This window comes from Peromyscus eremicus, chromosome 15 (assembly GCF_949786415.1).
Source record: "Peromyscus eremicus chromosome 15, PerEre_H2_v1, whole genome shotgun sequence".
Classification (NCBI taxonomy): Eukaryota; Metazoa; Chordata; class Mammalia; order Rodentia; family Cricetidae; genus Peromyscus; species Peromyscus eremicus.
In genome coordinates, this window is record NC_081431.1 from 13,228,251 (window position 1) to 13,254,422 (window position 26,172).

The following is a 26,172-nucleotide window of genomic DNA, read 5'->3' on the forward strand; positions in this document are numbered from 1 at the left end:
CTCCACCTGGTGTCTTACTGTCTGTCCTCTCCCGTCCTGGATCAGCTATGCAGATTTAGCCATCCCATTCTTTTAGGCCCTCCAAGTCTGCCTTCATTTGGGACCCTGCTACCCAAGAGATCATCTAAGTTTTGTTGCCAAGTTGTTTCTAAATCAGACTCTTTTTCAGGGTCTAACCTGAAAGAAAAAAAAACCACTGAAAGTGGTCTGTATCTGAAATCCCATATTTAATCATTCTACTTTTTGACCACCCATTCCTCCATTTGTTTGTTAATCTAATCATGAGATTCGGTCACGGCATGCAATCTACTCTTTCCCCATAGGCCCATCCTTTCACCCCTACCCCACTGCATGGTGAGATACATGACAGTATCTAGAAATCATCCATGAAATAAGCCTCTGGGCATGCCTTGGGGAAGCATCTGGATCAAGTCAATTAGGGCTTGAAGACCTGCTAACTGCCAGTGGCCCCATTTCCTGGGTCAACAATCTGAATGGTGCATAAAGGAGAAAGCGAAGTAAGCACAGTATTCATGATCGGGCTTCCTGACTGTGGATGTGGGGTAACCAGTTGCTTCAAGCTCCCACCACTTTGACCTCCTGCCAAACACACAGTATGTAACCCTTGACCTGTAAACCAGAATAAACCCTCGGCCCTCCCTAAGTTGCTTCTGTCAAGGTATTTTATCACAGCAACAGAAAACATCACTAAGATACCCACCCAACTTACACATCACCTTGCCAAACACTACACCACCAGGAACCACTGAACTCCCAGGAAGTCCATCAGGCAAACCCAACCCTAGGCCAGCATGTCTTCCATCACACCTCCTGAGCTGCAGCGCACCCCTAGGAGGACCACAGGTTTCTAGTCTCTCATCAGTAGCCTCGATGCTTCCAGCACCCTACTTCTCCAGTATGCATGCTCTCCTCTTCCTAACAGCTTGGGCTGTCTACCCACCTCCATCACCACCACTTCCACATGACTTTATCTCCATCCCCAAAGAAAATACATGTTTTCAGATGAGAAACACCTCAGCTTGCACCTGCAGACGCCCGGATCTAGGTGTGTGTGGTTTTCTCTCTTTCCTGTTAGTGTGAGGAGGTCCAGACTCCTCCTTTTATCTCGGAGGAGAACCTCAGGTGGAGACACACATTTTCGGGGACCCTGCTGTATCTAGTAAGCATTCCTCCTCCCTCTAGCTCCAACTTCATGCTTTACAGACTCCTTCCTACCACATTAAAATCTACAGGCAAACTTCTCCCTTCCTCAAGCAAGCCATATCTCTTTCCCCCCACTATCAGTCAAGTCCAGACTAAGAAACCTGCCCCACTGCTCTAATTCCCTAGCTTCCCTTCACCCTCCAACTCCCAGCTTCTTGTCCTAGGCCTTTCCTCAACTACTACAACGCACAAAATAAAAGCCTCAACACTAGTTATGATTCACAGAATATTATGTACCAATATCCCTGCTAGGGGGGCGTTCATGACGAAGAAAGAAACGGACTTCATTCCTTTGACTTCCAAATCGTTGAAGAACATCAAACATTCGTTCATTATCAGCAACTGGGCGTTCTAAAAGAAAAAAAAATGACATTATCTACAGGTAAAAGAAAAACAAAGATACCTTTAACATAAACTATGTCACAAATACAGGAAATACTTGGTATTTCACATAACTCTTTTCTTCCATTAACAGAACTCAGAAAAATGGTATGTCACAGCTTTTCCACACAATCACTATCAAGTCAGGATAAAGTAATAGAAACAATGGGTATATATCAGTTGTCAGGGTCTTAAGAGTCTAATTCAGTGGCTCCTTCATATCTATCAGCATGCCATTTAATTTCTGAGGGTTTCAACAGTTTGTGTGATCCACATAGCCAGAGACCTACCTCACTAATACTAATGTTCTATGTACTCTTAAATATATGAAGAAAAAATTAAAAGCAATTTTCTAAATGGCCTCAGGTCAAGTTTTAAAGTCTTTACTATAGTTTATTTCCTGTATGAGTTTAGGGGATGATATATAGGTGTGTACATATACATGCACATGTGACATGTGTGTGGATGTGCATGCCCATGTGTACACAGTGGAGGCTAACATCAAGATGTCTTCCTCCATCACTTTCCACTTTCCTTATTTTTTGAAACAGGGTCTCTTCACTGAACTTGAATTTTTGCCACTTTAGCTAACTGGCTAGCCAGTGAGTCCCTGGGGTCCCTGTCTGCACCCCCATCCCTGGGGTTACAGGGCTGCAGCATATCCAGTTACATGAGTGTTGGGGATACAAACGTAGGCTCATGCTGTGTGCAGCATTTTACCCACTGAGCCAACTTCCCAGACCCAATATTGATAAATGATCAGTTTATAAATAATGTCAAGAGTGAAACTTATTCATGTATAAAAAGAAAATTTCAATGAGAAGATATTTAGCTCTTTTGCAGCAAGACTGCCAGCTCTCATAATTTTTCTAGGAACAAGAAAAAAAGATGCAGCTAAATACTCCATAACTGGGAGCTTCAGTAGAAACAATGTATCTTGAGCTATTTAAAAACAAAACAAAACAAACAAACTTCCCACTCTGGAAGGAAGCTGGATTTAAAAACCCAATGTACTAGCTGAGAAGGCAAGTGCATAAACTCAGTTCTCAATGACATCAGTATAATTCGTAATAAGAATGTTAAAATGTCCTATGAAAACTATACACTTATCAGTAATCGAAGACACCATCTCTCAATGCCTCAGATAGACGACATGGACAGGGACAGGGCAGCCAAGCATTCAGCAGCCAATGTTGTGACTTAGCCCGGAACTTAATCTGCCTGGTTGGAACAAACAACATGCAGTCCTGGTTCTCCGTCCAGCAGCAGTGATGCATACAACTGCTTTCCACAATCCACGCAATTCTACAGTCCCTCAAAAAAAGGGGGGAAATTCTAAGTAAACACCCCACTTCTCCCCCATCCTGGAAGGAGAGGGGAGGGGAGCGGAGGAGGACTAGACGGGTACCAGCACTCATCTCTTGTCCCTGGTACCCTTTCCTCTGGAGGACAGAGCACATCCACCTACTCCACTTACCCTCACAGCACTGTAAGGGGGACGCCTGCTTCTCCTGCACTGTGAGATAGCTGAAAGCCAGAAATTTCCATCTCTGCACCCCTCAAAATCTAGTACACCGGCATCTAAGAAACGATCTCCAAGCAAATGCACGAGTAGACAGAAGGACACGAAACGGTAAGGAGGGAAGGAGGAGAAGAAAAAGGCTTTAATATTTGGAATGCAGCAATAGAACACACTTAAAGCTTTGGGCTAAGAATGGATGTCCCCCAGTTCTGGGGACCAAAGGCCTTGCACTGGAGTGCGGCTTCACTGTGACAGCTCCCTCAAGCTCCTACCACTGTGATGTCCCCACCATGATGGACGACAACCTCAACTGTCAGTCACAAGTTGCTTCAGCATATTTATCATAGCAACAGGAAAATAAGACAATCCCCAACACCAAAGGGGAAGGGCAGGAAAAGACAAGAGAAAGAAGAGAAGGGAAGAACGCCTCCCATTTCCAATAAACGAAAGCTTGACAGGGTCTCTCTGTGTAGCTCTGGCTGTCCTAGAGCTCATTCTACAGACCAGGCTGACCCCAAACTCAGAGATCCACTGCCTCTGCCTCCTAGGTGCTGGGATTAAAGGTGTGTGCTCCAATGCCCGGCAAGAAAAGCTTGAACATACAAAAAAAGAAAAACAAAAACCACCTCTTCTGAGCACCAAGTACTTGACCATAACAATACCCCAGAAGCTTCCATCAACACATTTTAACACGCTTGTCCTCTGCCCTAAGAACTATGCCTTTAACACTTGTTCGGTGACTTTCTTCTGTTGGGGGAAGAAAGAAAAACAAAAGGCTTTATGTCACCAAATTTGGAGCAAAAAATATGGCCTCCTACAGTGCAGCCTATCCTGCTATCTGTAGGTGAAAAACGAGCATTCCCACAGTGTCAATCCGAGAACCCAAAAGCAACAGAAGACAGCAGAACCCAAACGGAAAGCCAGGTCCATACCAGAGCCACACCACACTTCAGCCAAATGGCAGTCGCTCTCGCCCGGCTCTTTGCACAGATCCACCACATCTCTGCAGACTGTCTCCGGGGTAACAGGAACTTCTGTGAAGTGCTGCTCACTGTTACTGAGGTACACTGTCAGGAACATCTGAAAGACAGGGAAACCATCACCTGCTGTGTCTGCTCGCACAGCATCCCCCCAGATCCCGGCCCTGAAAGAAGGTGCAGGGGGCTGGTTGGGCCCAAAGCTTGGGTCCCTGTCCTTCCACAGATACTGCCGACTGGAGGGGAACCACCACAGGACAGCCATTAGGCAGCCTCCAGACGGAAGGGCAAAGCAAACTTTTGTCTGCCAGTTTCATCTCTACTGTTTAAGCAAAAACTTAGCTAGACCAAGACATCAAAGAGATCTTTTCATGAATCCTTTCAGGGTTAATTAAAGAATGCCATCCATGCCAGATGAGGTAGAACACACCTGTAGTCAAGCTCCTCAGGAAGCGGAGGCAGGAGGATTGTGTAGTTTGGGAATTCTGGACTGCAGTGCTCTACACTAATCAGCGTCCACACTAAGTTCGGCCTCAATGGGATGATCTCTCAGGCGTGAATGTTACAAACACATACACACCAGTGCACTTCTTTTTGGAAGAATTTATAAAAATAAAGTTAAGTACATATTCTGATGCTGAGGGATAAGAAACAGAAACCAGATCACAGAAGGAAAACTTATTTTTAGATCATGTGCATACATTAACTAGTCCCAAAAATTTTAAACTGAAATGTTTCAATCAAATCCAATACCTACTCTTAAGTATGAGATTTTATTAACAAGTAGAAATTAGCTAGTATACCAAAACCTATCTGATCTTGTATATAAATTCAGTCCAACAGATAATTATAACTCATTGTAAATATTTCCCCTAGTAAAAAAAACCAAACATCTTAAAAAGCACTGCTACCAAAGTATGCCTATTAAATTATTTTTAAAATTTTGTTAATTTCTATGCTGAAGAAACTAACAAGTTGCAGACAATGTTTGATGGCAATGCAAGTCATCCAATCCCATGAACACCTGCTCCCTGTGAACTGTCCCATATCGGTATGAAGAGTAACACTTGTAAGGAGCTATCCCACCTTCACTCCGGATGAAGAAGGAATACAGAGAGTATGGGACCTTAATAAATAATAGATCAGGTACCGTCTTTCAGAGTAACCAAATGAGACTATGCTGACCACAGAGGAAGTATGGGGTTAGCTGGGCAGTGGTGGTGCACAACTTTAATCCCAGCACTCAGGAGGCAGAGGCAGGCAATCTCTGAGTTCGAGGCCAGCCTGGTCTACAGATCGAATTACAGGATAGCCAGGGCTAGTCCAAGAAACCCTGTCTTGAACAAACAAACAAATAAACCAAGTATGGGATTTATGACTACAATAGGAAAAAAAAAGCAAAGTGAGTAGAATCCACACCCTGGTCACAGTGACACCTTACCTTTACAGAGCTAGAGGGTTTGCCAAAAGTCACCTGACCACCCTTGCAGGCTGAAACTTCTCTGGCCATCATCCCAGTGAGAAAGCTGCACTAGGCTCTTCGTAAAAGGGCAGCACTGAGGAGGGACAGTGACAGAAACGGACTCAGACATCACAGAGGACCAGAAGATGTGGAGGGACCTGGGCTCTGCTCCTCAGTATGCTAAAGCCCATTTCCTTGGGGACTTCGTCTCCACTTTTTGCAAATGCATCTCCTAACTTCCATAAACACCTATCGCATACACAGTAATCCAGACACAGTAGAAGTGGGTTCTGTTAAAACAGTAAACAGACCCTATAAAGGGGGAATGCTGTCAAGACGCCCAGTATGAACCAAATGTGTTCAAGCTAATCACCTCAGGCAATGTGCGTTCTGATAACTGAACCACATGAAGATGTGGAGTCAGAAAGCCTCAACTTAACCAACAAGGCAGCACAGAAGCTCCTTACACACAGCTCCTTAACAACACTGGGAAAAAGATTAACCAAGCTCAGAGAATGCTACTCTGTTGCTGCTGGGCCAGAAAACCCAGCATACTTAACCACAGCGGCACAGTATTAAGTAGAACTTCTCCATACTCCCCACCCACATGAAAACTTTCTCTGAAGTTTAAAGCTTCACTGTAAGTGTGAGACTTGACGCTGTTTATTCAATTATAGCAACGCCAGATGGAAGAAGATGCGCTAAACACAGCCCGCCAGCAAATAAACACTGTTACATAAGAGCACCTCTGTGCACTCTGTCCTGCCTGCTACTTTCACAGGCATTATCCATCAGCCTTACACCAACTCTCAGACAAACAGAACAGGTATTATTTTCTCTTTCTCAATGAAGAAAAAGACTCAGAGCAGTGATCTCCTTGGCTACTGAAACAAGGTCAGAGTACAACCCTTTCTGACCCATCCTCAACTCTTCAAGCTGTCCATGCTTTTGGCAGGAAGATATTAGGAAGTCCTCCACTTAGCCAGCCACCCCAACTTAATAGCAATCTAGCCTTTCACTTTCTGAAAACCAATGGCTCTGGTTTTTTTGTTTTTGTTTTTGTTTTTGAGACAGGGTTTCTCTGTGTAGCTCTGGCTGTCCTGGAACTCACTCTGTAGACCAGGCTGGCCTCACAAAGATCCGCCTACCTCTGCCTCCCGAGTGCTGGAATTAAAGGCGTACGCCACCACCGCCCAGCTATGGCTCTGCTATTTAAAAGCATAACTACTATAAGAATATGAGAGAAGTGCTCCTCCCGGGGTACCTGTCCCATGGAGTTAACACTGGTGTGAATGGCAAGTGCCTGAACCAACACCTTTCTTCCCCATAAAGACTAGCTGTGGTGATCTAGTCTAGTACCTGTGCTAAATCCTCAATCTGAACCAGCAATGGCATTTTGTTGGCTTCCTGGAGAGATCTAATTAGAACTCCACATTCGTTCTACAGAGTGCTTAGGAAAGGCACCTCCCTGAAACACTTTTTTTTTAAGATTTATTTATTTATTATGTATATAATAAATATTATACAATGTTCTGCCTGCATGCCAGAAGAGGGCACCAGATCTCATTATAGATGGTTGTGAGCCATGATGTGGTTGCTGGGAATTGAACTCAGCACCTCTGGAAGAGGAGCCAGTGCTCTTAACTGCTGAGCCATCTCTCCAGCCCAACAATCTTTTCTTTAAAATGAGTTTTATGCCGGGCGGTGGTGGCACACGCCTTTAATCCCAGCACTCGGGAGGCAGAGCCAGGCGGATCTCTGTGAGTTCGAGGCCAGCCTGGGCTACCAAGTGAGTCCCAGGAAAGGCGCAAAGCTACACAGAGAAACCCTGTCTCGAAAAACCAAAAAAAAAAAAAATGAGTTTTATGTTGCCTAAGAACTGCCATTTAATCAGGTGCCACAATAAAAGCCAACACTGACTACAGACAAGACCCTGTGTCCTGCCTACACCAACAACACTGCCACCATTAATTTTACAACTCCTCACTTCTACCCAGAGTCTCCGCTCCTCCACAATCCTCCAAGCTGTTACACAACAGGCCAGGCCTGTACCCACTAGATGTCTGCACTCACTGTTCCTGTTGAGCATGCTCATAAGCAGCCTGACTTGCCTCCCCTTCTGTCTACACAGCTGTCACCCTCTCAGTAACATCTTCCCTGGCAACCCCACCTAAAATTCCAACATCAAACACACATACGCACTAGCCACCACTTCTGCATAGGTTCTGTACCTGCCAGTCCTCGGCTTTCCATCCATTACAAATGTAAGTGTCATGAGTCAAGGGTGGTCTCTGTCAGTGTGCCTTCAGCGCACAACACACATCAAATGCTGCAGACGGTAACACCCTGAAGCACAGAGACTGAGTTAAAGTCTGCACATCGTACCGCTATGAAATGGAAAGCCAAGACCCAAACACAGGCTGATTTCCTCCAGAGTCTTTGCTCAACAGCCACATGGGTCGCACTTGTCACTGACAGTAGTTCTGCCTTTCAGAGAACTGTTTTTGCCCACAACACATCATCTTACCCTCAGCTTATTTCAGTTAAGTTCCATCGGGTATCTCTAAATGGTCTTGCACATAGTATACAGCAAACTAGAGGTGGACACCTTCAGTTACACCCGGCCACCACCAGTCTACTTCTGATTCAATGTCCTTTCTATTCACTCAACATTTATAGATGATCTATGGTCTGGACTCTAATGTAGAAATAATCTGGTGAAATAGTTAATACTGAACAAAATGCAGAGGGAGGGAGAGAAGGGGGATTACAGAAGAACACAAAATCTATGTGGAAAAGACACAGCGGGGAGCTCCCTCTCTCCTATTTCCCGCTGGGCAACCCCAAGGAGAGCCAGATGGCTAGGGAGCTCTGGTGCACATGCACAAGTCACCTTCCTAAGACACAAGGTGAGAGAGAGGAGGAAACTGTAGGGGAACAAAACGCCAGCTGAAGAGCCGAGCTCTTCTCCACAATGCTGGGAGGGCTCTTAAGCAGGCAGCCACCATCTAAGAGATGAGGCACAAGCCCAGCTAAGGTCGGGCAAGGATGCCACACAGAGAACAAAGGCCTCAGGAGGAAACAGCTGGTCACATCTGTGGAAAATGAAATCTCTGTAGAGAGAAGAAGAAGAAAAGATCACAGGAAACCAGCATGCAAGTCTTTATGGGCAGAGGTTCTAAAATGCTGGCAAGGACAGAGGGTAGGTCAACACAGATTGCTAGCCCAGCCCCGACAGGTTCTGATTCAGCAGATATGGGAAGGGAATCAAGACTCCCTCATGTCTAACAAGTCCTGGATGGTGCACTACTGGTCTGAAACCTACCAAGAACCATTATGAAAGGCCAAAACAAGGAACTTGGATTGATTGTGAGACCCCTGGAGGCAAATAATTAAAATAATAATAATAATAATAATAATAATAATAATAGCAACAATAAATCCGTGGTTGCCAAGGGCCTCAGGAAGAAGATAGAGAATTGCCTCTTTCTCCTCTTAGAAGACATGAGAACAAAATGAAGTTACTACACTTTTGAAACACTCTTTTAAAATTATGTCAAACATTTCCTTAGCCTAAGTATTCACCCAAGTTATAAAGGTTAAATATTACTTCAAATCTCTCAACTTAAAACCTAGCCACAATGATGGATTTTAACGTGACAACCTATGATTCTATTTCAAACACTAAAGAGAATGAAATGCACTTGTTTCCAGGACTATCACCTCCTCTCCTCCTCCTCTGCTTGAAGAAGAGAAGGGAGGGGGCGACAGCGGGCTGAACTAGCTGTGTGGGGTAAGGAAGGCTGAAGGCATGTCCATGCTGCACACTGCTACCTCCTGTCAGCTCTGCTTTACAAACGTGCTCTCCTAGATGATCCACATATTCCCAAACTACAATTTAATTCCCAGAAATAAAGCAGAAACAAATGAAGCAGTTACTGTTTAGTTCAGATCGAGTGACTTTTAAATCACCATGACTAAAAAAAAAAAATGAAACAAATTTCAAAGTTAGACGTGGTAGCATTCACACTTGGGAAGCTGAGGCAGGAGAATTTTAACTTCCAATTATATTATTGTTGAAAATTTAAAAATAATTTCCAGCTTGAAATCATGCCTAATACGATTATTGCTTGTTTCTGCCTTTTCCAGTGACCATAGAGGGGAACATGCAGCCAAGGATAAAATGCAACCCCAGGACACTGCACACTAGTTTGTGCCAAAACCATATCTACACAGAACTTCCAGAAACACAAGGGTGCGGATAACACTCAGTTTAAAAGAACAGGCCACAGACTTAGTCTACAGCTTCACTGTGATGGAACATGCATTCACTGTAATTAATGTCATGTCACTGGCATAAGAACGCTTCGTTTTCAAAGAGAGTTATTTCAGACGGAAGTAGGAGCAACCTCTCCAAGAGGACACACAGTGGAACACTGGCTAGGGCACTGTAAGGAACTGACTTTGAGTCCGAGGTTTAAGTTTATTCCCTTGACTTAGAGGTTATTTATTTATTGGAGGTGGTACACACGTGTCACTGTATGTGTAGAGGTCAAAAGACAACCCGCAGATATTGGTTTTCTCTTCCCACCATTCGGCTCCTTGGGATCAAATGTGGGCTGTCAGGGTGGCAACAAGGACCCTTACTCCCTGGGCCACCTTAGCAGCCCATTCATTTCGTTTTAAAGCCATGTGATGTCACAGGGGAAGGAAACTGGAACCTTGGTCTAAGATGTTTGTTGTACCAGGAAGTAAAGCCTGACCAGTGTACCTTCAGAGTTGCCATTTGTGAAAACTCACACTTACCCTAGACTTACCTATAGAGAAAGGCCTGCCCTTCAAAGAAAAATGAGCAATCTATAAAAAGAACAGAAATCCTTTTCCAATTTCCCAACGCATAAGAAATTTCCCAAAAACTGGTAGGTAATTAAAGCTAGTGCTGAGATTTAGAGGAAAGCTGAAGGGTTTCTTATTCCTCTGTGAAGAAAAATGTAAAATATCCCTCCAGTTTGCTATTTTGTTATGTTCACCCAAAGAAAGCCCCAGACTGCTTTCTGGAGAAGAATGCTGCAAAACTCCTTTAAGCCAGCCCTGCAAAAATACCTTTCCAAACACTGACTCAAAAAGGGTGTGTGTGTGTGTGTGTGTGTGTGTGTGTGTGTGTGTGTGTGTATGAGACACACAAACAACAGTATTAGATTTTTTAATTAAAAAATAACATTAAGGACTATGGTGTTGCACAAGAGCAGAGCAAAGGTCTACCATGTGCCAGGGCCTGGGCTACACACACACACACACACACACACAGCACCATCAACCAGTTTCCTTCCAGCTCTCAAACTCTGATGGGGACTTTCAGCCTGAACACAGCTAGCTATACAACACCTGAGGAGTTTCTAATGCAGATCCGATCACTCCAGTCAGTCTCTTGCTCCTGTGGTTGCTCTGCTGGCAGGGAGTGTGTCAGAGCACGCAGCTGGCTTTCTCAGGCAGGCATGCTCTGTCCCAGCCCCTGCATGAAGTCACTGTGGGATTGCTCCAATCTCTGAGCGGGCAGCATATGGGGTCTCAGTGGATATGGAATCTCTTTCAGGAGCCCCAGGCATACTTCATCTCTGAGTGCCTTCCCAGCCTTCCTGCTGCTCACAACAGTCTAGCATGCTTGCTGAGCTCTTTCTTCCCCTCTGGAGTCTGTCCTGGGCTGTCAGGCTATGTTGAAAGTCCTCATCAATTGCCATGAGTCCTACCTACCAATCTTCTATTAAGACTCGATCATATTAAAACTCTTCTGTGCTCACTGAACATACTGCTTTTTATGCTGGCATACTTTTAACCTAAATCTATCAGTGTCTATCAGCAAATCTGAGTTATTTAAAGCAAAATCAAAAAATCATAGCCAATGGATATTTTTTACATCATCAACTATTTCTTGGACCACTTACAAGAAGTTAGAATCTGGCTATTAACACATGAAGCATCAATTTGAACAATACTCTGTGAGAAAGTTAATCATACATAAAACATGTCATTCATGCAATACCATGTAGAGTAGATGATCATTTTCTAAAATAATCAACATGGGGAGTTACACAATAAATTGTGATTATTTTAATTAAAGCAAAAAAGCATTATACATGAAAAATAGTGTTTTATAAGCAAGGAGCCTCTGGTCTTTGCTTTCTGGTAACACAACCATTCCTATATATGGGCAACTTAACAGCTGCTTCTACAGTCAGCTTTCGGCATGGTGTCTTATCAAAGTCAGTCACTCCAAATAAGCTCCTGGTTCTGTCTCCCTCTTAACCCCAACTCCTTGCTAACTTCATGGAGTGAGAGCTTATCGTGCACACACAGTTCAAGTAAGAGGAATACAGGAATGAAAAACTGCCTCCTTCGGGGCAGAATGAAAAGATTAATACTACACCGATGAACTGTGGAAGGTGAAGGATAAAGTGTTAGACAAGAGAGATGGTTCAGCGATTAAGAGCACTGACTGCTCTTCCACAACACCCTGATTTCATTCCCATCACCCACATGGCAGCTCAGAACTGTCTGTAACTCCAGTCCCCACTTCTTCGGCCTTCTATGGGCACTGCGTGTACACGGTGCACAGACATACATCTAGGCAAAACACCCACACACATAAATATAATAAATAAAATGTTTATTTTTAAAGGGATAAAGAATGTAGGCTTTATTGCTGGGGAAATCAGGTTTGCATATTTTGATAATTTCAGATAATTCCAATTCAATTACAGAAAATAAAGGTTTGCTCCTTACCCAAAAGGCTTAGAACTACAAGTGTTTCAGAATTTGCTTTGTTTCTGTATTTTGGGGTATTTGCAAATACCCATGAAAGTCTTACTAAAGAGACTCAGGTATAAACATAAAATTCATGTGTTTTATATACACCTATACATACAGCATAAAGGTTGCCTTTTTAATTGCAATGTTTCACATGCGGTCAGGGGTGAAATTTACTACTCATGACATTCTGTCCACACTCAAAGATTTCAGATTTTGGAGGTTTTGGGATCAGGGTGCTATGTGCTTAAAGCTCAACTGAGTGTGGTAGCTCACACCTATAATCTCAGCAACCAAGGCCCAGAGGCAGAAGAATCACGCCAAGTCTGGCTTATACAGTAACACCCTGCATGAAGAAGGAACAAAAATACCTAAAACTTACATCAAATGATCAGCTCCACCGTAGTAGCTTCAAGTAAGACATCTAAAATCCACACTTTCTTCACTTCTCTCCTAGAACAGCCCATCTGCAGCCCCTGCCCATCCCCTCATGTTGAAGCCAGCCCTACAAATTTACACTAACTCAGACCGTAAAACCTCCTCCAGCTGCTCCTACACAAACACCCCAGCGCAGCAGAGGGAAATGCTCTCTTTGCCAGTCAACCACTCAGCCTTCCCCGACTACATCCCACTCCCCGAGTTCACTCAGCCCTTACACACAGTAACTGCAATCTGTGTCTGCCTGAGTGAACTAACGACACAGAGTCAGAGAATCAACACTCCATGGAGGATGGGGCACTTACAGGAGACGGGAACACGATGGTCAGTGTGTGTGCCTCAAAAAACAGTTATCCATAAACACACAGCATTACCTCAAAGGGAGCATTTCCAAAGCTAGATAATGTTTCAAATGAAGGATAGAATACCACCTATTTGGAGACAAATTTTAAAACTTTCTTTTCAACTCTATCGAAAACTGAATTCAGCCCAAGTTTAAATACATCATCCAAAGCAATGTCTCCTGAAGTCACTCTGCTTTCCAGTAGCTGTCATAATCACAAATAAATTAAAAGGAGCAAAATATATATCTAATGAATTCTTCCTGCCTACAACTATTCTGTAAGATCAATGTTGCTATGCTCTCTCCTACAGAGGGCATTGCTACTGTGTTACTGCGTGACTTGTTTTACATGAAGGTGCTATTACATGTTTCATTTTACCCTTCACACGCAAAGATGGCCGAGTCCATTGGAGCAGAGCTGGCTATGAACAGGAAGATGCAAAAGGATTCACGTGTAGGCCGGGTGGTGGTGGCGCACGCCTTTAATCCCAGCACTCGGGAGGCAGAGCCAGGCGGATCTCTGTGAGTTCGAGGCCAGCCTGGGCTACCAAGTGAGTTCCAGGAAAAGGCCCAAAGCTACACAGAGAAACCCTGTCTCAAAAAAACAAAAACAAAAACAAAAACAAAAAAAAGGATTCACGTGCTGTGAGCAAGAGAAAAACTGAACACCCCTGCAGCCCTGTGGCGCCCTAATGAGATTCCTTAGGAACATGAAATAGCAGTAAGGGTGACCAGATGCTCCCTTCTAAATGCTGACTTGGGGATTTTGAATCTTTTGGTCAGTTCCTGTAGGCAGCTAAAACTTCTGAAATGGGATGGACCCTTGACACAAAGGGGCTTAATTTCATTGGGCTAGATAACAAAGACACTTGAAATCAGGTATTGATTATGCTGTATTAGAGGCCTGTCCTGAAGGATCCTGGAAAGGGAAAAACAGTGTTTCTCAGAAAGGCCACAAGGAACACACAGTTTTGTATAGACTGGAGCAAAAATAATGGCCACGGTGAGCATTGCATAAGCCCAAGGAAAAGGAGACGGAAGATAAAGGGTCTAACCGCCACTGACGAAATAGTTCAAAGAAAATGAAAGGAAGGAAGGAGCATAAATTTCAGGCTCTAGAGAGCAACAACCAAAATACCAAAGTACTGAGCTACCTTTAATAATAGTGTTGGGGGCCAGCAAGACAGCTCAGCAGCTATGGTGCATGCTGTGTACGCCTGACAGCCAAGCTGGATCTCCAGAACCCACCCGGGGAGAGAACCTTCCCCTTGAAAGTTGTCCCCTGACATCAACAAGTGCACCATGGCATGCACGATCCCACACACACACCAAACAGGAAACGAAAACAACCCTGTTGTTCAAACTAGTGTCTCTGCTTCATAAAATGAATGCATTTATCAAACATTACCTGCATCTTACAGACTAGCTGTCATCATCTACAGCTTGTGTGATGAGAAAACATGAGGAGACAGTTTTTAAAGTCAACCTGACTTGGCTTCCTTAGGTCTCTGTCTACTCTGTACCCATTAGGAACATGGAAACAGCACTGATTTCAAAGCCAAAGGGAGTCAGGTAGGCAGGATCCAGAGCTGCCAGAGCAACATGGCTGTGGTCAAACACTTCCTAAGGCACTGACAAGGCTGTAAGCGCATGTTAACGTGAACATTTCGTCAATTAAGAAAGTTAGCTGGGCCCGGTGGCACATGCTATAAACAACCCCGCTGGGTATTTAGGAAGCTGAGAAAAGAGGACTGTCAATTTAAGGCCTACCAAGGCCACAAAAAGAGTTCAAATTAGACTGGGCAACTTATGGAGATCCTACCTCAAAAGTAAGAAGCAAGCTGTGGGGCTGGCGAGATGGCTCAGTGGTTAAGAGCACTGACTGCTATTCAGAGGGCCTGGGTTCAATTCCCAGCACTCACATGGTGGCTCACAACTGTCTGTAACTCCAGTTCCAGGGGATCTGACACTCTCTTCTGGCCTCCACAGGCACTAGGCATGCATATGATAAACAGACATACATTCAGACAAAATACATTTTTAAAATAAATAACCATGGGGTTTCTATGTTTTAAAGTGAAGAAGTGAATGACAGGTAAATAGCTCCATTCCCACCTTGTTCTGATTCTCAACCCTAGGAAGTCTACTATTTCTCCTCTCACCCCACACACCCTCGATGTCACCTGAGGCAAGCCAGAAGAGCAAGTGGCAAACTGTATACACTCAATCTACAACGAGTTCCTACCATCGGCTGGGCCCTTCACGTGGTAAACTGTATACACTCAATCTACAACGAGTTCCTACCATCGGCTGGGCCCTTCACGTGGTAAACTGTATACACTCAATCTACAACGAGTTCCTACCATCGGCTGGGCCCTTCACGTGGTAAACTGTATACACTCAATCTACAACGAGTTCCTACCATCGGCTGGGCCCTTCACGTGGTAAACTGTATACACTCAATCTACAACGAGTTCCTACCATCGGCTGGGCCCTTCACGTGGTAAACTGTATACACTCAATCTACAACGAGTTCCTACCATCGGCTGGGCCCTTCACGTGGCAAACTGTATACACTCAATCTACAACGAGTTCCTACCATCGGCTGGGCCCTTCACGTGGCAAACTGTATACACTCAATCTACAACGAGTTCCTACCATCGGCTGGGCCCTTCACGTGGTAAACTGTATACACTCAATCTACAACGAGTTCCTACCATCGGCTGGGCCCTTCACGTGGCAAACTGTATACACTCAATCTACAACGAGTTCCTACCATCGGCTGGGCCCTTCACGTGGCAAACTGTATACACTCAATCTACAACGAGTTCCTACCATCGGCTGGGCCCTTCACGTGGTAAACTGTATACACTCAATCTACAACGAGTTCCTACCATCGGCTGGGCCCTTCACGTGGTAAACTGTATACACTCAATCTACAACGAGTTCCTACCATCGGCTGGGCCCTTCACGTGGCAAGCTGAGCCTTTTGTTCATGTTTCCCAGTGTTCTTGCAGCCTTGACATCCCATCTTTCCCATGGCATCCCTAGAAGCCCTTCTCCACACAGCCAAGGAACAAGCTTTCCTAGTCGTTAGATCATGCCAGCTCTCACTATCCTGCACTCCTCAAGTGGCTACCACAACCGTTCCACAGAAAATCCACACCCGCCAGTTCTCTACCTCACTTCCTGCCACTCTCCCTCTGTGCTCAAAGCTCTGGCCTAGCTGGTTTCCAACACTTGATGATGGACATCTGCCCCCACACACTTGAAATGCTCCATGTGGAAATCTTCATTGTTGGCTCATCCCTTCCTGCCATGTAGGTCCAGTAGAAATGTCACTTCCCTGGCTACCCCATATAAAGCAGCCACCCGGTCACATTAACCTAACTTAAATCCCATCTAATGCCACTGCTTCCTTTTACATGTGTCTCAACCTCCCCAAGCTCCATGAAAGGTAGTCTCCCTGAAAGATGTCCTATCCTGTTATGTCCATGACACTCAGAAAGAAGCCTGAAATACTGAGGACATTCACTCAACATATATTGAACATGTGCTGTCCCCAAACAGCCATCATGAGAAAAAAATGAAGAGACATGATCGAATCATGATTCCATCCAAATCGGTCCTCAGGGAACTCACCACACAGACAGGCCTGAGAACACAATGGGTGCTCCGACCTACCTCCATCTCCACACTTCTTCAGGTCCTTTTGACCTAACCCTAACCCTAACCCTAACCCTAACCCTAACCCTAACCCTAACCCTAACCCTAACCCTAACCCACCAGCTGGAGATGGCTGGAGGAGGAGCCCAGCCATCTCAGTCTCCTGCCTTCAACATCTCCCAGGGCCTCCATCCCAGCCTCTGACCCTTTTGTTTTGTTTTCCTTCACACTCTGTTGAAAACCACCACTGCAGGAGACTGATTAAACATCCCTCATAAGAAGAGAATTAGTAACCCCTTCTCTCTTCCTATGAATGAGGAAGGTCTAAGCTTTCTAGAGTAGTAGAGGGGAATTTTTTTTTTAAGGCCACTGAGATCCTTCCTCTACTTAGGGGCTGGTAACCACCTCCCTTTCAATGGGAACTTGGTAAGAGATCTACCAATTTTCTCATTTAGTGTGCATTTAAATAGAAAAATCTCCGTTTTCTTTTTCTACTTCAAAAATTAGTTACATTCTAGAGAAAATTTTTAAAATGTATTTTTATTTATGTGTATATGTGTATGTGAGAAAGAGTACATACATATGGAGACCAGAAATGGGCATCGGATCCCCAGGGGCAGGAGCTGTCATGAGCCACCTGACTTGGGTGTTGGGAAGCCATCCAGTCCTCTGGAAGAGCAGCAAGTGCCCTTAACCACTGGGCCCTCTCTCTAGCCTCTGAAGAGCCATTTTTGAAGTTATCATTAGCCATTAGCCAAAATAACATGGCAACTGTTTGCTCTGTAAGTACTAGCCCAAGCGCTTGCAAGCTTGAACAGAGCATGTATTTGCAAACAGCTAGTTCAAACCTCACTTCAATGGAACGGCCAGAAGCAAATTACTGAAACCACTTTGAGCTTCAAATTCTGTTGAAGGAACATGGAAAGATCAACATCACTGTGTAACAAGGAGACTAGCTAGAAAGACCTCTCTAGCCACTGGGCTGTGTTAGACACTGGGCTCTAGATAGGAGCTTGTCACCCTACCTCCCACCTCACCCCACCTCCAACTCCAGGTTCTCAAGCAGATTGTCCCACAGTGGAGGATCAGTAAAGTGCCCTAACCATCTTTTTTATTATCACTAGTAGCTTAAATCGGTACTTTATAATTGTTCATTGTGGTTTTCTATAATAGTACTTTTCTATGGGGCTTTTAGTTGATGTGTTTGAAACTGACCTAAATTTCTAAGGGGCTGGAGAGATGGCTCAGGAGTTAAGAACATATACTGCTCAAATCCCAGCGCCCAGGTTATGAACCACCTGTGCCTCCAGCTCCAGGGGATCTACAGGCACCTGCACTCATATGTACATACCCTCACACAGAAACATACAAACACATGTTTTTAAATTAAATCTTTTTAAAATTTTTCTAAGAAAACAATTAATATGCGTTTCAGAAGTTCGGTAGGTATGACCAGTCAACTGGGCATTTTCATTGGCAATTTGGTGCTAGTATATTGTAAGTAAATTAGCTTTTACATTATTTTACATAGAAAAAAACCAAAACCACGCAAAAGCATACTTGCTAAGTTTCTTACTCACAATCTAAAACTTGAACTCAGCACCTCTCTGGCAGAACAGTCCTTGGTGTTTAGTGATATTGCTTCCTGCTTCCTGCCTCCTTCTCTACGGAGTGCCTGTGACCAACACCTCTACATCCAGTACAGATGGAGGATCCGAAAAGTCTTACTTACCACTCCAACTAAGAAGACATTTCAAATGTAGTCATTTTATCTACATTTTCTCAATTCTAACTGATAAGAGAAAAATGTTCTGTTTAGTACCTAGCACACTATCAAAGCCCAGTATTTAACTAGTGTTCGGCCTGATGAGGTGGCATGAACTGAAAAGAACACTCTGGATTCCTAATCTCTTACAGTCCATACTTCTAGCTCTTTGAGACGTTTGTTAGTGGAGAAACCTAGGGAGAGGTTCCTAACACATGACGACATAATGGACCAGCATGCACTGCTACAGAGTTCTCCTGTTTGAGCTGAAGAAAACCTAGTCAAGCTGCAGACTTCACAAGGGCTCCATGTGCCTTTTAAAAGAGGGCCACCTGTGGTAGATCACCAAGAGATAAAGGGCAAAGTATTCCTTAAGAGCTCTAACACCAAAGTCCTCACTGTTCTAGGGTCCGCTGGGAAGCGGGGACCGCCAGCTCTTCCTAGAAGACTAAGAATGATCCTCCAAGGTCTCTTCCAGATAAGCTAATTCTCTTTAATTCTGAAAATATGGGGCAGTGCATACTTGCTGACATTTCTTTATACTGTCTTAAATCTGACTTCTCTGGAAAGGCAAAAAAGAAAAAAAAAATTTCAAATGTGAAATCACACATACTATAATTGAAGTCATAAGGCCACAAAACTCAAACACGTGAAATGCGGGATCTTTTGTACATTTTTAAAAACAGATGATTCAACAGCCTTTGAGATTTACAACTCTAGACACAGGAAGTCATCTTTAAGAACTGAGCCTAAACTTCATTCTGGAATAAAACCCAACATGCACTACCTTCTTACAGTCCTGGTCAGCTGGAGGGAGTCTTTCAGAGCACAGAACTGACCCGGGCTCAATGCCCACATCTGTAACATTTTTAATGTTTGTTTTTATGTTATGTGCACTGGTGTTTTGTCTGCATGTGTGTCCGTGTGAGGGCATCGGATCCCAAGAACTGAAGTTACAGACAATCGTGAGCTGCCACGTGGGTGCTGGGAATTAAACTCAGGTCCTCTGGAAGAGCAGCCAATGCTCTTAACCACTGAGCTATCTCTCCAGCCCCATATCTGTAGCTTAAAAGATTTTTTTTTAAGTTTAAAAATTTTTTTCAGTTTGGAAAATATTGCAAAAAAAATTGGACTTTTGAAAATACAGTACTTGGGTTGGGGATTTAGCTCAGTGGTAGAGTGCTGCCTAGCAAGCGCAAGGCCCTGGGTTCGGTCCTCAGCTCCAGAAAAAAGAAAGAAAGAAAGAAATATAGTACTTCAGCAGAAGTTCGGCTTTTGGGCTGTGGACTCCACAAATCGCACAGAGCAGAACTACAGACTAGAGAAAGTGCTGACCAGGTGTCAAACCGCTAAAGGAGTCGCCGTGATAACCAATTAGCACTCTTAATGCCAGAGCTCAAAGAATCAGGTTTTGTTCTCCAGCGCTACAAAACAACTAACTCCAAGTAATTACGCCCCTGCAGCACTGACAGGAAAAATTGCCACAAATTTAAAACTAAGCCGTGGTCAGATCAACTGAGCTTTTTAAAATAAGCTAGTGCGTCTGGAAAGATTATCTGTAGTATGATGACATTTGGTTTGATTGCAAATGCAAAACAGTCACCACCAGGCACAGACAGCTATTTAAACATAATTAAAATGAAATCATTTTTCAAGTTCACTTCTTCACTCACAATAGCCACACTGTGTACGAGGTACCGCCAGATAACACAGGACAGCACCCCCACTGTCTACACAAGTATGTCCAAATGCTCCACACAGGCAAACCCCAGTCCTCCGGCCTTCTATGGGACACTGGCGATCACAGGGTGTTTTTCACGGGAAGATTTTGCTTTTTAATTTACCACTTCAATAGCAGATATGAAATGTTTATGAAACTGTTTTCTGAAAAGAGCAGTAAACGCTTTCAGAGCTCAATAAGCTCTTTCATAAAAACGTGTTTTTGTTGGAATATAACACTTCACAAAATGGAAGTAATAAATGAAAGAAATTTAGTATAATTTTCAAGTGGGTGAGAATTTGTTTTGGATAATTGCCTCTGTTTGAAAATCAGTCACAATGAATGGAAAACTGAAGAGCCACCCTTTCCGGGCACAAATGGCCCTTCTCAGATGACGGTGAGGTGTCCACTGTGAAGTCAGTCTCTCCTCACTGAGTGGTGCAGACAGCTCAGAACAAAAGACGCTAACCACGGCAGGTATCTGAAAGCGAGGGTGATCAGCATTCCCACTTGCACAGCTACCCTCTCATTAGCGCTGTGATTCTGACTTATTTTTAGTTAGCCTGCTAAAACGCAGCTTCACTTCTGGCTTTGGAACCAATTATCACTTCATGTCCCACATAGAGGAAAACTACTTGAGTCTGTACTATTGGGTGAGAAAATTCATGAATACCATTTTGTGTGTATCTAATATAATGCAACAGAACTCCAGAATGCCTTCCAAAGCCAACCAAGGAGTACACTCAGTGCACAAAACTGCACTTGAAAATGGTTAGAAAGGTAAAAGTTTAAATTATGTATATTTTACCACATTAAAAAAAAAAAAGCACATCAAGGCAACTGGTCTAGCTCTGAGTGCCCATCTTTCCATTAGCATGATGCTTTTCCTGATAAACTTTTAGTTTTCCAAAGTAGTAACAAAATACAACAAAACCTGACTTGTATTAGAATAAAACTCCAAGCCTATTAAAAGGTAAAGATGAAAACCACATTTAAGAAAATAGTTTTAGGACGAGAATGGTGGCCCATGCCTGTTATCCCAGCATTCCAGATGCTGGTGCAGGAGAAATGCCGTGAGCTAAAGGGCAGCCTGGGTGTAGGCACTGCACCAGCCAGGTACTGCACAGCAAGGTCTATCTCAAAGAACCAAAATATACTTTCAGGGGCTTTATAGCTCAGTGACAGAGTGCTTGTCTAGCATGTATACAAGGCCCTGGGCTTCATCCTTCCTACCACACACACAAAAGTTTTCTTTTCAGATACCCTGATAATACAAGTATAAAGGCACAAACAACCTAAGGCTTGCATGCTGGAGAGATACTTAGCAATTAAGAGAACTTGTTATTCTTACAGAAGTCCTGGGTTCCATACCCACCATCTACATAGCAGCTCACAACCATTTGTAGCTCCAGTTCCAGGGGACCTGATGACCTCTTCTGACCTCTGTAGGCACCAGGCACACGCATGATACACAGACATACATGCAAGGAAAACACTCATATACATACAATAAATCTTTTGTAAAAAGAACACAAGGCTGCTAAATGAAAATCTATCATATTTTTATGTATCACAGAATAAAAATCTTATGTGTAATCACGGTTGCCAATTCAGGAGTTTGCCAGCACCTATCCCAAGCCAGGCACTGTATTAATCCCTCCCTTCATAAACAGTAACTCTAATCTTCCAAACTACCCCAAGAACTGGTATTCTATCATCCCTAAGTTACAGATGCTGAAGCAGAGAAACAGCTTTGTTTTTGTTTTTAACATCTGGGATTACTAATGCTATGCAAAATTCCAGAGGGCATCATGCACACTACACCTGTTCTATTAAGATTATATTCTGACATCAGAAAAGCAGTCAGAACCACACTACTTAAGTGACTTTAGTCCCAAGATTCGTAACTTCTTATAAGAATTCTGATGATCTGCTATGTAGTTGGGAGAAAAACATCCCTACATAAAGCAAAAAGAAAAACAAAACAAAACAAAGGATACCTTGATATTAAACTGATCTTTCAGGAAGAAGTCACACTGCAATAAAAACACCTATTCTTTTCCTTTTACTGTTCAGAAAAAGAAAACTGGTAAACAACCTACGAAAGTTTTTTCACAACAAAGAAATAAACACAAGGAATTCCCCCCAAAACAAAAAACAAAAAAAAAACACAAGGAATAAAAAAGTTAACAAAGAGCCAGCATGTTGACTCAGGCCTTTGATCCCAGCAGTCTCGAGGCAGAGGCATCTATGAGTTTGAGGCCAACCTGGTATACAAAGTGAGTTCCATGACAGCCAGAGCTGTTACATAGAGAAACCCTGGGGGGGGGGGGGGATTGCTGGAGGGGGGGCGGAGTTAACAAAACCTATCATTATCAAGATATGTATTTTACTATGAGATATTCACATCACAAACCTAACTCCATAAATGAGTACTAAACCAGAAGATACAAAACGCTAACAATTCCAAATTCCTTGACTCTTACCAATAAAAAACCATGCCAAGCCATCTAAACCCCTAAAATAAATTATGGATATGTACAAGACAGAAATATGTACATCTTCCACAACACAAGGGGACAAGAAGACAATATTGTATGTTCTGCATGTGTAATTACAAAAACAAAGCAAAATAGAAACACCACACACACACACACACACACACACACTCACACACAGATTTCATCACTCTATTCCACGGATTTTACAAAAGCAAAAAAAGGGGTTGTTTTAGGTTTTTTTGTTTTGTTTGTTTTCTTAAACAAGTAAAGCTATACGAACATGGGTTGGGGGGTGGTTAGGAATGGGTATTAAAATACATAAACTTTGCAAAGAATATATAAAAATTATTATTATTTAAAAAAAGAACTCAAATTGGTTGCAAGAATGATTCTGCCTGAGAAAGGACCAAATACAGCACCCACGAGGAAATCCACTACAGGAGCCACCAGAACCAGCCAAATCTTGCTCTCGCTAAAGAAAAGTGGCTTTTCCGAAACATCTCCATCTAACCTGCAGATCACCTGTGGTCTGTCTGGTGACCAAGTCAGATGCCTAAAGAACTCACTCCACTTCCTCCGAGGTCTTGCAGAGCAAGCTGTGGGAGCGAGGCACAGAAGTTTTCCTGCGAACTAAAACTTTTAAGGTTACGTTTACTAAAACCTGTTTCCACAAAGAGATAGTGTGACTTGGCTGCTCTCGCCAACATCAGATCGAAATTCAAAGGGGGGCGGGGGGGAGAACCAGCAGAAATAAAGAAAAAGAAAGGCAAGCCTTTTCAAGCGTTATGCTTCACTCCAAGTAAAACGCTTAAACAATTACAAGAAAGAACAAGCTTCCCGGTTCTCTGGCTCTTGACCTTCAAAACAACCCCTAAAAGGTCTCAATCCGAGAGGCAAAGTTTGGAGCGGCGGCCCAGAGCTGTCGCCCTGACCGGCGAGGCAGCACCGCGACCCTCGCGGGGACCGGGCGGAACGGAGCCTCGGAGTCCCGAACCCCCGAGCTCGACTGGCTCGGCTGACCCGGCCCCCGCGCCCCGCACACTTCCGGGCCCCACGCCCCGGCCCCAGCACGCCCACACGCTTACCGGCATCATTTTGGACCCGAACCGCATGGAAGCGGGGGTCTGGCCGCGGCCTGGCCGAGCAGAAGTGGCCCGGGGGTCGCGGGCCCGGGGAAGCCGAGCGAGGACGAGGCCGCGCACCCGGCGGCCGACCTGTTGCAAGGCAGCGGCGCGCGAATCCCTTCAGCCGGCCCGGACGCCACCGAGCCCCGGGCCCACTCCCCGCGCCGGTCCCCGGGACGCGACGCGGCTTTGTCTCGGCGTTCGCGACTCCCTCCTCCTCTCCGAAACCAACTAATCCCGGCCGGGCCCCCTCGGAGGCGCTCTGGCCCCGCCCCCTCCCGCCAGGCCCCGCCCGCGGCGCGCCCGGAGGCTCGAGGGAGGGGAGGGGGAGCGCCAGGCCGGGGCGACGAGAGCGCATGTGCAGACTCTGGGGGCGGGGCACGGAGGGGGCGGAACCTTTTCGCCTGGGGAGGAAAGTGTAGGCGCGGGGCCGCGGCGGAGCTGCTCCGGTGCGCGCCTCCAGGCGGAGCCGGGGAGCGGGGAGGCGGCGCCTCAGGAGAACAATAATCGTAAAACCCGGGGATGGAGCCCAGGGCTGTGTCCCTCGCCTCTACGGCAGTTCCGAGTTGCTCAAGACAGCCCTTTGCCTTAGTGATCCTGCCTCCAGGCGCTGGCCGCAGAGCAGCCCGGCGGCGCCACGGGACACACCTGACTCGGGGAGCCCTGGGGGATCCGACCGCCCCACAAAATGGAGCCTCGCGAGTCCCGCCTGGTCCCGCCTGGCCCCAAGCACGTTCTTCACGGCAGGAGCTCTCGCATGTGTCCTTCCCGTCCTCAGGCCATGTCCAAGGCCTCCTCTAAAATGTTACTTGCTATGATGTAAGGAGAAAAACATACTTGGATGTTACTGACGTGGGAGGTGGTGTGTATGCTTTGAAGAGTCAAGGGTTTGGAAACGTGTCAAACAGCTTTCTGAGGCGCTCTTCAGCTTGTCACACGCCACAAACTTGACACAAGGATCGTCTTTTCGTGCTGTGGAAGCTCACGCTGGGAAAGTTGCCGTGTTTCGCTTTGAGAGAGGGCAACAGAGCTAGCTGGGGAGCCTTCTTCCACCATCCAGAGAGACACAGGCTGCAGGACCCCTAACTCCCAGAAGCTCTTGGTTAAGTAGCCCATGCTAGCTCACTCGGAATTCTGTGTCATTACACAAGATTCCCGAAAACGAAATGGAATGAAGCACCTGAATTTATGTAGCTTCAAGAATGGAGCCAGCTGAATACAAGTGGCACACACTTGTAATCTCAGCGCTTGTGAGGCTGAGGCAGGAGGATTGCAGTGAGTTGGAGGCCACTGAAAGAGTAAGCCCTTACCAAAAACACAAAACAAACAAACACACATACCCATTTTGTTGTTGTTGTTTGGGATTTTTGTTGTTGTTGTTTGTTTTTCGAGACAGGGTTTCTCTCTGTAACAGCCCTGGCTATCCTGGAACTCACTTTGTAGACCAGGTTGGCCTCGAACTCGCAGAGATCCGCCTGCCTCTGCTTCCTGAGTGCAGGGATTAAAAGAGTGCACCACCACCACCCAACTAAAACACCTTTTTTAGACTAAATTAAAAATTGACCTGTGGCACAGACTTATATTCCCAGCTGCTCAGAAGGCTGAGGCAGAAAGATCCCAAATAAAAGGCCTGCCTGGGCAGCTTCACAGAATAGGTCTCAAAACATAAGCTGAAAAAAAAAAGTCTGGGAACAGCTCAGTGATAGAGTGCTTGTTTAACATGAATAAGCATTTTAATAAGAAGGACAACAGAAAGAATGAACAATCCTTGTTTGGAGTAGTGCTACATGATTGTCATCCCAGCACTGGGAAGGCTGAAGCAGGAAGAATCAGAAGTCTGAGGCCAGCCTGGGCTACATGCCCTGTCTCCAAATACATAAATAAACAACAAATATAAGAGTAATTATTTCTTAATTTAACATATCCTTAACCAAAATCGCCATCAAACTCCCTATTGGCACCATCCCAGCTACTATATCTAAATATGAAATTTTAACTGATGCAACCAGAATTTAATGTTCTAGCAAAACCTAGTTTAGTTAGAGTATTTATTTTAAGATTATCCTGAGTTAAGTAAAGGAAATCCAGACCTCCATTTATTCAGTAATATTAATCAAAATGCTAACTATGTACTAGGTATTCTAAGTACTGTGTGGATCAATTCATGAACAAAATAAAAGTTGAATATGCAATAAAACCAGCATTTAAGTATTTTGATAATAAATATTTAAAAACCAATTATATT

General features: G+C 44.5%; 1 protein-coding gene across 1 annotated transcript in view; it reads right to left on the minus strand.

Moving 5' to 3' along the window:
- Tp53bp2 (tumor protein p53 binding protein 2) overlaps positions 1 to 24,139 on the minus strand; it is a 54,976-nt gene extending 30,837 nt beyond the window's left edge. The window contains exons 1-3 of the mRNA XM_059280537.1: positions 23,889 to 24,139; positions 4,060 to 4,207; positions 1,462 to 1,575 (exon numbers count right to left, since the gene is read on the minus strand). Coding sequence (XP_059136520.1) covers positions 1,462 to 1,575; positions 4,060 to 4,207; positions 23,889 to 23,915 — 289 coding nt within the window. The 5' untranslated portion in view covers positions 23,916 to 24,139. The remainder of the gene's footprint in view (positions 1 to 1,461; positions 1,576 to 4,059; positions 4,208 to 23,888) is intronic.
- Between the last annotated feature and the right edge of the window lie 2,033 nt (positions 24,140 to 26,172).